At 36.9% G+C, this 13,111-nt stretch overlaps 1 protein-coding gene across 1 annotated transcript in view; it reads right to left on the bottom strand.

The window, feature by feature from the left end:
* SPRED1 (sprouty related EVH1 domain containing 1) overlaps positions 1-13,111 on the bottom strand; it is a 54,373-nt gene that overhangs the window by 13,485 nt on the left and 27,777 nt on the right. The window contains exons 2-3 of the mRNA XM_048950256.1: positions 6,358-6,532; positions 1,090-1,258 (exon numbers count right to left, since the gene is read on the bottom strand). Coding sequence (XP_048806213.1) covers positions 1,090-1,258; positions 6,358-6,532 — 344 coding nt within the window. The remainder of the gene's footprint in view (positions 1-1,089; positions 1,259-6,357; positions 6,533-13,111) is intronic.

Genomic DNA, 13,111 nt, shown 5'->3' on the forward strand with positions numbered 1-13,111 from the left:
CATTTCAAGTTGATTTTATTATGTATCATTCATTACTGATGTGATTTTATTACTAAGTGTACCTCATCACACTCTTATCTTGTTGACACCATTCACTGTAAATAAGAATGAAGGGAATGCATTCTTGCTTTGAAAATTAAGGGCAGATTATATCTGGTTAGCATGAATGCATGTTGTGCTATGTTCTTCTGTTATAAAGCAGCAGAAACTGGAACTGTAAGACAATAAGAGAAAAAATGACTAACATCCCTATTATTTCTCTTGCAAAAATCAACTCAGTTCAGAAGCCACTCTAGTATGACAAAAAGAATTTTCCTTCAGAAACGTTTCTTCTCTTTGCTAATATGATAACCTACATTAAAAAAACTAAATTTGCAGCTAAGCACAGAATATTTTGTTTTATTTTCTCCCTTTGATTTACTTTATTTCTTAAAAAACAAGAACAATAAAACAAACAAAAAAACCCCCACAAACCTTAAAGAGACATTCTTCCCACTCAATAGAAATTTATTTTCTCCCCTTCTCCCCTCCTTCCATCTAGCAATACATTCATTACATTTTCAATTTCAACACTGAGGCTTTATGAGCTTCAGTTTGTTCACTAGTTTCCATGAGATCAGTGAATCTCTGGAACCAATTAGGTATATTACTGTTACAGAAAATTCTTCTGAAGTCCCATCTAAATCTGTCTGCCATACTACTCTGTTTACTAACAGCTGAGAAGTTAGAGCATGGATTGAAGTAATTTCTTAAAATAATTTCTTAAAACATTCAAGTTCAGAGTTTAAGACGACAGAAGCCATAATGAGCTTCTGAGAAGACAGATGTGGCTTATTCCAGTATCTCCTTAAAGAGAAAAAAAAGGCAATGCTTTTGGTTTAGGGAATTACCTTATTAGTGTTGGTGAAACAATTAAAGACACTTGAATGAACAGCACTTTCAAAATGCTTTTTTTAAAACTCTGAGAATCTCAACTTGGTATTGACCTATCCACATCTTTTTTAGCGTTGATACCGTATTGAAGTACTTTGCATATCACCTCTTATTAAACACATAAGAAAACTTAATTCCCTTCATCTGAATAGATACCTTGAGAAATATCCTCCACTGCTCTCCGAATACCTCTGTCAAATGCTCTTGCATCAGCAGGACTCTGAAATGTGAGGCCAAACTTTTTGTCATCAATCTTCCAGTGGTAAAAAGTTGGAGTAACTTTGTTGTAAACTAGGTCCTTCTTTAATGTGCATTCCAAGACCACCTTCCAGAAATAAGACAGGAGGAAAAAGATATCAGTGACTAACAGAGAACTTATGGACAAAATGAAGTCTTCTGAACCACCTGAAAATATGCATCAAAAGAGCAGATAAAAGCCTTTGTTTAAACTTCTTCCGATTGTAAGTAGGCAATTTTACATTAGTTTCCATTATGGCCAAATTATTCACTAACAGTTACTGGTACAGTAACTGATACAGTGGTACAGGTTCAGGATACTGTGTACTGACCGCATTTTCCCTGTGAGATTCTCATCCCCCAACAAGCACATGTCAGTACACACATACTAGTAGTTCTGCAAATGAAAAAACATTAGCAGAAAAATGGTTTTTAATATACAATATTACAGTATCACTGGGAATTTCAGTTGTATTATTACTCTAAAAGTTTTTTGAGCGCTGAACTAATTTTACACTGCTCTCAGGAAGTTTCCTCTCAGTAAGACAGATAAGAATACATAACTATTTGCCTTTGAAACTATTTTAGAGACACATACACATTGTTTATTAATTAAAATCACTCCCTGTACATCATTTTTCCACTTTAAGTTAACTAACTTTAAAAATATGTTTGCATATTTAATTTACTCATTTCCATCAATTCAACCATTTTTGAATGTAATCATCAATGCATTGAATATTTTCTGACAAATAATTCAAGATGAACAAGCAAGTCTGAAGGGGTGTGCATTCACCTGTCCCTGTATCACTAGATATAAACAAATAAACTGCAAGATAACCGGTATCTCTACTTTACTATTAAATTCTGAAAACCTACACAGGGAAATGTGAGCAAGGAAATGTTAACACTTTATTATTTTTACATTACTTTCAGAATATTAATTTTTAATTTTGTTATGCATGCAGTTTTTGAAGAGAAAAAAATGGAAGATTTCTTTAGGCACGTGGAAAAAGGAGGTTAATCATAGACATAACAGAAAAATAGCTAAGTTTAAAAAAAGAATTCTTACATACCCTCCTCTACTTAACAAATTATTACATAGGCAAGTAGATTTTTTTTTTTCTCCTGCTCTTCATGACTTATTCCACCCAGACCGGAGCCCACTACTGATCATCACCTCTTGCATTTTACTGCCTCTAATCCCTGTTTCTAGAAGGCTGGTATTTTTTTCCACACACACAAACCCTTTCTACACTAAAACCTTTTTACTCTGCTCTGAATTCCATCCAAAATGGTTTTTTACTTTTTTTTTTTTTCTGCCTAAAAACTCCCTAATATGCAATGAGGCAACAGAAATCACTCTGCGGGTCTACAGTGTATTCAATGATCATCTCTTCTTCCTTTTGATTATTTTTATCTTTCTTCCTCTGAAGAAGAAAAACAGTTCAAATGAAGACTTCTCATGTCATCTCATTTACTAGGCCTGGGATGACTGCTAGGGTTTCTCTGCCATATTAAACACCAGCTACTCCCACACTCTATTGCATGCAGTTTCATCCAAAATCTCAACAGAAAAAACCACAAGGCTGATTTCTCTCCAGTATCTGAATGAACAACTGCTCCAGAAGGAGTTAACACAGATTATTAGTTATCTCCGTTTACACAGTTATCTGCTGTTCAGAAGAAAAATGTTAAACTTTTTCATCCTGACTGATGATCCAAAACGTATGAGGCACATTCTTCAGAAAAAACTCACCTAGTAAAGGACTGGAGAAGAACATAAGATAGATCATGGAGGTCTATTAGAACTTTCATTCCAGAACGTAAGATTCCCCAAAGTCTAAAAACCTGTAAGCTTGAGCATAATGTATGTTTAACACTGCTGTTACTAAGATAGAAGGGAGCTACTGTAAACACCGTAAAACAGAGTAGTGGAGTGACCAGGTTAGAAGGGAGAGCAATCACTCCCAGCAGACTGGCTGGAGCCAGATCTAGGAAGGTGGGTATAATAAAGGAGGAAACGTGTAACTATATCAAGGGTATTTTGTGAAGACTTTACATTCCAACACAGATCTAAACACACTGGGTAAACCAGCAGGGAGCATTCCCTCTCCTAAATTACTTCAATGGTGCCACCACTTTGATTTCTATCTCAGTTGACAAGAATGCTTTTTGTCAACCCCATGAAATGTTTTAAACAGCTACGTACCACACAAATTTTGTTATCTTCTACATGCTGACTGAAGTTGGTTCCTAACAGTACTGACAGTAACCTAACTCTCAAGGATATAAAGAAATGATGAGGAAAAACCTCAGGGCCACAGCAGCAAGGGACCCCAATACTCTGATGTTCAGTCCCAAAACACTTGATTTATAGAGCTGAAAGATTAAGACCTACAGCCTTGATTGTGAGCCCATGTATGCTATAACAGACATGGAGAGATTTGGCATTTTAGAATGGAATCGCAGTTGTCAGTAGTGTCAGATGCAACACACGAAGACGATGCGACTAAGGTCAATTAACAAGAAGAAAGAAGAAAGCTTTTTCATTCATTTTGAGTACAGTCACTGAAGAGGCAGCTGGAGTATCGTAGTATGAATTTCCAGTTGTTTTACAATCAGATCCACGTAAATAGCAGATAGCACGTAGGCCTGAACTGTTATACTTGTGTTATGATTACCACGTATCTAAGGCAAAACCCACAGATATGAACCATATTTGCTCTCTAACTTGATTTATTTCAGAGCTCGCATTTCCCCATCTCCCAGGAAAGTGCTCAAATTTCCATCATATAGCTTTTTTTTTTTTTTTTTTTTTAATATATAAAAAATACAGGATAAGGGAATGTTCATATCTTTTCTGGAAGGTGGAGAAATTCACAAAAGAAAAAGTTGCCACTCAGAGAAAATAAAAAAAAATATATACTTCTACAAATCTAGATTTTAAGTGTGTAACATGACAGAAGAGAAAAAAAAGAAAGATCATCTGTAAGGATAAGCTTTTTCTTTCCGTGAAAAGAGGAATTTTAAGGAATGGTTGTACTTTTAGAAAAATATTTATCAAACAGAATTACATCTCATCATGTCTCTTTTTTTCCTCCTTATATTCTAAGATATAATAATGCACGGCCAAAGATACACAGACTAGAAAATTAATTGTTTGGCTTCATTAAAAAAAAGTTTAAAGTTGTGCTAGAAAAGCGAATCCTAAGGAATATCCCTAAGAACAAACAAAACAGTCACCTACATAGAAAGATAAGCCCAGAATGACATTAGAAACAGTGATTTGATACTTATCCAACAAAATTTCTATTTCTACTACAGCCCCCTTGAGAAAGTGTCATGACCTCATGATATCTTTATGTATTTTGGTGTAGGACCTTGCTTCTTTTATGCTAACATGGGTCTTGCTGCATACCATGCAAGTTCGTTGTTAATTCATTACACATTAGCTTTTGTACTATTTGGAGCCTGAGGAAATACATGCATCTCTTTACTCTGTTACCAAATCATCATCACTGGTTCTACAGTACTTCTCCCCACAGTCTAAGTCTGTATGTGTTAGGTCCTTGAACTTCATTCAGTGCAAAGTGGATAGGTGTTCTTACTGCATTTCTTATTTATCCTGTATTTTTGAGTGGCTGACTTCCAACAGCAATCTCCTAAAACTACAGTAAGATCAAACTGTGCCTTGACAGACCAGCAGCCAACAACCCTGGGGGACTGTGGGGGAGGAGGTGCATTTTCACAACCAAAGAAGTCTGGAAACACATTCATAGTAACACAGACTGGCTTTTGGACAGGAAGAGGTGCAGAGACATTTAAGCCTTCTACCAGAAGTAGAAATGAAACAAGGCTTGCCCAGGGGAACTGGGAGAGAGAACACAAACAGGGACACTGATGGCTGAAACATTTTCGTATGCATGTGGGAGAAACATCAAATCAGCCTTCAGTTCTGAGCATTTTATTTCCCTTCGATTCTGAAGGCAAGCAGTGAACACTGAAAGCATTAAGAATTAAGAGAAAATTGTCAAGTACTTCTAAATGCAATTAATCTGCTCAAAACTAGCTTCAATACATCTAAAAAAAGTTCTAAAGGGAACTACTGCAAAGTGAGGAAGGAACTGCAGGTGCACATAGCTCTGCGGGAACACAGGGTACTCTGCTAATAGCACTACGCCTCGCTGAAACAACTGAGTCAGCAGAATTTCTATTTATATGCTCTCTTCCTACAGCAGTCACAGTCAAGGCAGAAAACTCAGCAGACCTGCCTCAAGGGAGAAACTGGTATGCTTAAGAAGAATCAGCAGTACAGCGTAAGAAGCAATCCTACCTTTTAAGCCTACACAGCTTAAGTTTAAGGAATTGTAAATTGGCAGAAAAGAGTAAGTCTTGGATAGAAGGCAATAAGATAGACAGTTTGTGTTTTCCCCCTTTGGAAAACTGTTTGTCACACAAGTATACAAACAAGCCTTATCCAGTAAATTTCGTCTTCCCTAGATCTGCATGCAGCAACAGCTGATACTCTATGCTGGTTTTCTTTCTCTGAGACTGACTTTCATGATGCTATTTAATACAGTTATTTAATTTACTGCAGCTCATAAATAATTACTGCCTATGTGTTCCATCAAACCAGATGAATTATAGGATCCTCTAACTTTGTGATTTCTTCCCAGACAGAAAAGTTTTTTGTTGTTGTTGTTGTTTTTTTGTTTGTTTGTTTTTACATCAAAAGGGGATCTTTCACTTGCCATAGTCAAATTCCTCAAAAAAAAAAAAAAAAACCAAATCACTATTGAGCAATTCCTCCTGACTTTATGTTCTCAACAAATTGTGTTGACAACACTGCTAATACACATAGCATGTATGAACAGGTTAACAAACAGATTTTACTTTGACCCTCCACCAGAAAAAAAAAAAAAAGAATACCCAAGTGTTTTCCCAAGCAGATGAAAATCTGCAATGAAAAATTATGTTCTAAGATTTCTAAAAGATACATGTTTAATTCTAGAAATGTATCTTGTTACTTAAAGTAAGAGTTGGATCTGCAGGTCTACAGTCATATGAACTGCATTCAGTAACAATATTAGATTGAGATTATAAATTTACTTTCCAGTCTACAAGCAACAATATGCAAGCATCTATTCTTAGGCTCTATGTCACTGAACAGATGTAAATCGTTACCGTTTTATCCCTGAGTCGTTCTCCATGGATAAGAAAATCAGCACAGCTATTCTCTTCCTGGGGAATGACTTTGAAGACTGTGACACAGCTTAGTCCACCCCCTCCAAGTGGTAACCATCCACCACTTGAGTCATCTCGGGTCATCACCACAGCTCTCACTCGTGCATAACTATTACTGGAAGAGATGCAAAAGAAGAAATTAGTTTTCCATAAATGCAAAACAGCTAGTTAAGAAAATGTGACAAAATAAATAAGCACAAAAAAAACCCAAATTAAACAAACAAGAAAACCAACAGAAAATAAAAATAATAATTAAAAAAACAACACCTCAAAAAACCCACAACCAAGAAATTCACATTCTGGAGGCTGGGCACTTCCATAACTGCTACCCAGAAGAAACCATCCTAAAAAATCTCTCAAACATTCCCATCTAGTTTCATGTTCTCACCAGGGCTACTTAAGGAGTTTGCACTTCTGCTTGGAGCTTACGTGTGACTCCTTGTAAAGAAACAATCAGACAACATAATTCCTTACTCAACATTTATATTCTTCTAGAAACTTCGCAGTCAGTGATCTAGCTAGAGGGCCGGGGGCAGGATAAGAGTATGAATCAACTCCTGATTTATTTTAGACTAATCATGAAGCGAGTCATTCACCATGAAATCACACAGAAAAGAGAACAAGAAAGCAGAAAGAGGTCAGGCCTTCTGCCACTGAAATCTAAACAAGATCAGGCTTCCGGCCAGAAATGCTGCTCCCTCCCTCCCATGTACAGAAGCCCTCCTTTGGAGGGGGTAAGTCAGAACACATGGGGTTTGACAGTAAAATTGGTTATGGCTACTTAAAATCTAATATTTCTAGTATCCATTAGCTGGTTCTCACCTATACTTGCAGCGTATGGAAACTTACTTGGATTTTACAACCTAATGACCATTTTCATCATTCAGTATTTTCATAAAATAAACAGCTACTGCTTCTTTCCATCCAGATTTCTTTTCCAGAGTCTCAGAAAAAAACAGTCTGTAACCTTCCCTCTTACATTTTACTTATTTTTAATTAAATCACACATTTTAGTTTTGAGCATGAATTTGATGCTACGTGTGTTATAAAACTGCATTTTTTGTCAAGGAAGAAATATGATTCTACCCTACATTTAAATATGGTTTACTGCATGAATGAGTATCCCAGCACTTCAAGAAAAATAAGCCCCAAGGTATCTTTTGCAATGTATTTCTGATCTACAGTTTAAGTACTTATGCCAATAAGGACTGAACAGGAAATATTAAAAGGGGACAAAGCTATTTTTTCTGTACAGACATACTTGTGGTACAACCATTACCAATGTCAGTGTTTTACAGGCTGGTTCGGCCCGGTTCTGCGACTACAGGGCAGAGGGATCCACAGATCCATGCCTCCAGAAAGGGGAAACAGGCAACCCCAAAATAATTAAAAACAGTGCCAACGATCTGAGGAGAAACAAACTGATTTACTAAATACGGTATCAGAATGCACGATAACACACTATAATACAATATAGTACAGTATAATTAGAATTGGAGCTAATCATCAAACAAAATGAGAGAGAGCGTCCAAAAAAGCTGAAGGCCTTATATTAATGGCGTGCAGTTGGGACGAGCAGCAGCGAGAGCCTGATGATCGAAAAGAGGGACATCAGGTGACCTACCGAGGCCTTTTGTGTGTCCCCCTGAGCACAAATGAGAACAGAACAGCAAGCAGCCTTCTAGGGAATGCAGCCGTTCTTCTACTCTTCCAGACAGGTGCCCGGAACTGGAGCATTAACTCTTTAACTCCCAGTGCACTCCATGCAGTATGTGGAATACCAACAGCCAAAAATCATATAACCATGACAACCAAACTTGTATTTTAAAGAGTCTGATTTCCTGAAATGTCCCAAAGTAATGAAAAATAGGTTCTTTTTTGTGCGTGTAATTAATACATTACGTTCAAAGACTTACATGATTCATACATATGATTCATATACACGTGTATGTGTATTTATATAAAGAATTTTGCTGCGAGCATCTAAAGCCTAAATATATAAAGGTCTGCAGAATGGGGGAAAAAACAAGACCATCCAATTTTAGCTTACAAGCAAGTTAAGTTGTTTATAGAGACTTTCTTCACCCCCCAAAAAACAAAAAACTAAAACCTCCTCCTCTTAAGCTCGTACTTAAAGCAACACTTCACCCAACATTTCTCACCATTTCTGTACCAGTATCTTTAAGTTACTTCTCTCACACAGCAGATAAAAAAATCCTAATCCTTCATTGCATGCATCTATCTATTCTAATGTCTGAAAATAAAAATGGTTATCCCTTGATGCTTAATAGTATTACTGATATCTAAATCATTCACTGATCTCTGTACCTATACTTAACTCAGTGATAATTTCAGATTGCAACCATGCTCTTAAGGTACAAATAATCATTTGTCTCTTATTTGTCTCACATGAGCCTCTTCTGAAGAGCAGAGGGTGCCTGGACATTCCTGTGGAATCACAGCAAACAGGACGCACTAGTTAAACCTACATTGTGTTTTCACTATTCTCTCTTCAAGCCAACTACAAATCCAGCTTAGAAGTTATTCATTCTGTAAACTTCATTGACAATCTGGATATTAGAACTCTCTTTTATCTACCAGTAGAACTACTAAACTATTCAGTAATAGTTCATATAAACATCATTCAGAGGTAGCCAAAGAACTTCACTTAGAGTAAATGAGAAAAAAATGAAACTTTTTACACTCCACACCCATTTGAAAATTGAAAGAGAAGGAAAAGGTAGAAGTAGCACATGATATTTCAAAAGCTTAGCTCCTTCCATTTCCTAGAAGCCTTCTGGGAGTGTTGGATTTCTTTTTTTTTCCTTCCCCTTCCCATAATGAGAAGCCTAATGCAGTCTAGATAACAATCTTGTGTTTTCCTTCTGTATTTCCTATCCTTCTGACTATTTTAATAGGCAATATTTATCCTTTCATACATTTTAGAAACTACTGTCAAATCCACTCCATTAGTGCAAGAGCCAAAGTAAAGGTGCCCAGCAGGTAAATCCGTAATATTGACTGAATAACTTTTTAACTTGAGAAGAAACATTTTTTCCAGACAACTACCATATAAGTTAACTAGATAAATTCATTACTGCACTTGCATAACAATGCCAAAACCAAGAAATTGCTTTATTTATTATTAAGAAAAAGAACTTGACTTGTTATCCATTATCATCTTTAGTAACAATACAAGCTGGCAAAACAGCAGCAGAACTCACAGGGATTTCAATTTCCAGAAATCTCTGCAAAACAGAGCTGCCTATCACAGCACTGGTGGTATTGAAACCAGCCAGCTCTCCTATGTCCCTATGTGGGACAGCTGGGAACACCTAGCACTAATTGTTAAAAGGCTGTGATGGTTTAGCTGTGGGAAAGAGGGCGAACAAGGCTCCAGTGTTTTTCAGCACCATCCCTTAAGTATTTTTAAAACCTACAGCCTGTTATGTTTACCTGCTCTTGCATGATCAGATATTGCTGATAGAGCAGCTTGTCAGAAGAAAACCAACCAAAACCAGAAATTAGTTGAGCACTGCTCAACTTTTCAGAGGGCCACCAGAAGTGTGAAATACAGTAGGAGGGGAAGCATTGCAACAGCAGGTCCAAACCTACTGTATTACATGCAAGGTTTCCTAAGACCCCTTGATTTTGGTTGTAGCCACTAGAAATTTGAGTCAGAGAAAGGTTTATGGGAAAGGCAAAACAGCATTTTGCTCATAAGAGCTCCCTGCTTCCCAAGAACAGAGATGCTGTACTCTCTGGTGGTACTTAGTTATTTGGGGAAAACCATACTGTAAGTAAATTTCACTCCCCCACCCCATCTCATCACAATTTATAATTTCTTGTAATCACTTAAGAATACCATACTGCTACCTCCTTACCTAAGGCACACTACTGTTAGATAGATAAGTTCTATTCTCATAATTCTGAATTGCTGTTTGGTTCCACTGTGGTGATCCACAGCCTTCACTCACATTCACTATAAGAACATTAAGCATTAAAATCTGACCTCAGGTATTAAAGGCAATCCTCTCTCTCCAAAATCTGTATTGTATACTTGGGCCCAAAGTAACTTCTGACCTGAATGAACAAACTGTCGTTCCAGCCTGGGAAGCACTCCCTGGGCCCTGACAAACAGAGATCTTCAGCCTAGCAACTCTGTCCTTCAGGACAGAGGGGGTAGATTTTTTCTTCTGTCAGCCCCCTTCCCTTAAAAGTGATTTTCTTAGTTTTGGGTATTTCTTATTTGCAATATCAAGCCAATGAAAGATACCAAAGTATTATTATTACAATGATCCTTTCTTCCATTAAGGATCCAAGAAACTGAAGGCTAAGGATTTTCAGACAAAATACTTTCCCCAGAGAAAAAGAAGACATGCAGAAGAAGCAAATAACAAACAGCAACAACAAAAAAACAGTTATCTTGTTGCATTCCATTTATTTTAACTTCTAGGAAAAGACTTGCATACTGTTGATTCATACTAAACATTACACATCTTTTATATTGCAGTTACTGTAGGACTGAAAAATAATAGTGATGTTTGCACAGACAACCAAAGTGCAGTACTATAAAACAACTACAGTTTCTATTAAAAAAAACAAAACCACACTGGTTCTGTAAGTTAGAAAACTGAGCTACATAAGAAATTGATCCTCCTAGCTTAAGAAATTTATTTTCTGGTTTCTTTCAGAACTGGAAAGCAGCTTTGTAGAGAAGGACCTGGTATCCAGCTGGACACCGCATGAGCCAACAATGTGCCCTTGTTGCCAAGAAGGGCAGTGGTGTTCTGCAGCAGTGCTGCCAGCAGGCCACGGGATGCAACCTTGCCCCTCTGCCCTGGAGAGGCCTCACCTGGAGTGCTAGGCCCAGAGAGGCTCTCCAGTGCAACAGAGGCATGGAGCTGCTGGAAGGAGGCTAGTGAAGGACTACGTAAACAAATGTCTTGGTTTTATCAGTATCCCATATCAAAACATCATGCAACAATAACACAAAAAGAAACATAAATAACTGCAGATGACTGAACACTGACACAGGCTGCCCAGAGGCTGTCGAGCATCTTCCTTGGAGTCCCCTGAAAGCTGTTAAGAGCAAGGGTTGGATCAGATGGACCCAGAGGTCTCTTCTATTGTCAACCATTCCATGGTTCTTTTATTTAATGCAGTATTTCAAAGCGCAACCATTTCAAAAATACATTCAAAATTTTAACTAATTTGCTTTAATTTATGAGAATTCACATTAGTTTGAAGTAAGAGTTGTCACTGCACACAACTACAAGATAAAGACTTCTGACAAGGTTTAAAAAAAGGCACTTTCAATTCTGAAAACTTGACACATTTTGCTAAGAAAATACACTGTCATCACCGGCGAACAAGTAACAGCTCCAGGCTGATCTCAGTGCAAGCTTGTCATGGATCAAGGCTCCATACCTTTGACTAACACTTTACACACGTACTTTAACCCTTCCAACTTCTGGTGCAATACACCTGTGTGTTTGTAGCCTCACCCAAAGAGCATACGTGAACCACACTTGGCTTTTTATGGCTCTCATTATCCACACAGCTTAGCAGATAATTTTACAATTCCCAGCTTCAGAAGTGTTTATGAGTACGTGCATGCCCAGGATACCAAAAGGTAATACCAAACCACTGAGCTAAAGTCTATTTGACTTGCAGATAACATTTGTTGAGTATTGACTCAATTTAGAAAAAAATAAGTAATTTGACCAGTATCACTTGAACACACCAGTAACCTGCTCATGATATAAAGCCCTTTCTTACTGAAAGTTTAGAGAATGACTGCCGCCAGCATGAGACACTAATGACTTGTCTACAACAGGAGATGCAAATATAGTACTAAACAAGACAATTTACATCAATAAAATAAATGTCAGCATATCCTATCATTTTGTATGTAAAAGAAACTGTTGTGCATATATGTTGGTTTTGTTTTTTTTTTTGCAGTCACTATATAAGAGACTGCCTGATGCAAGTGTTACCTTTCTCCCCTCATAATTCTAACAGCAAATCAGAATATGCATCAAGCCGTCATGCTGACAGAAGGCAATACTTTATTGATTTTTCTCCTTTAAATTGAGAGTTAAAAGGTATGTTAAAAGGATGGAAGTTACAGCAACCAGGCATAGCTGCAATAACTAAGAAATGCATTTTTGTTAGCAAGAAAAGACATGGATTTTCAAGAGGAATTACTAGACCAATGCTGGTACATTTAGGAGGCTAGTACTCACACTGACTGAAAAACGAAAAGCTGGATACCATAATACTTTGGATTTTCCATTTAAATAAAATGAATTGGATGTTCCTGCTTGAGCAAAATAGTTCCTACAGAAACAAAAATTATTGAGCAAACTTGCCTGAACTCAACATGGCAGAAATAAAAAGCTACACTGGAAACTATCACCTAAGAAGGGAATAACTGGTATCTGATTGAGTCTCACAAAAACAAAACAAAACAAAACAAAACCACAATAAAAACCCAAACTGCACAATGATTATTTAGCAAGAGAGATCCCATAACTTGAAAAACAAAGTGTTTGACAACAGATATACAACTCAAATTTGAAAACAAGACACAAAAAAGAAGTGTCAAAAGGGGAAACTGTCAAAACAGTACATTGTTGTTGTTATGTCTTCTTTTAAACATAACATGAGAAAAAAAATTAAAACTAGTGTT

This window comes from Lagopus muta, chromosome 6 (assembly GCF_023343835.1).
Source record: "Lagopus muta isolate bLagMut1 chromosome 6, bLagMut1 primary, whole genome shotgun sequence".
Taxonomy (NCBI): Eukaryota; Metazoa; Chordata; class Aves; order Galliformes; family Phasianidae; genus Lagopus; species Lagopus muta.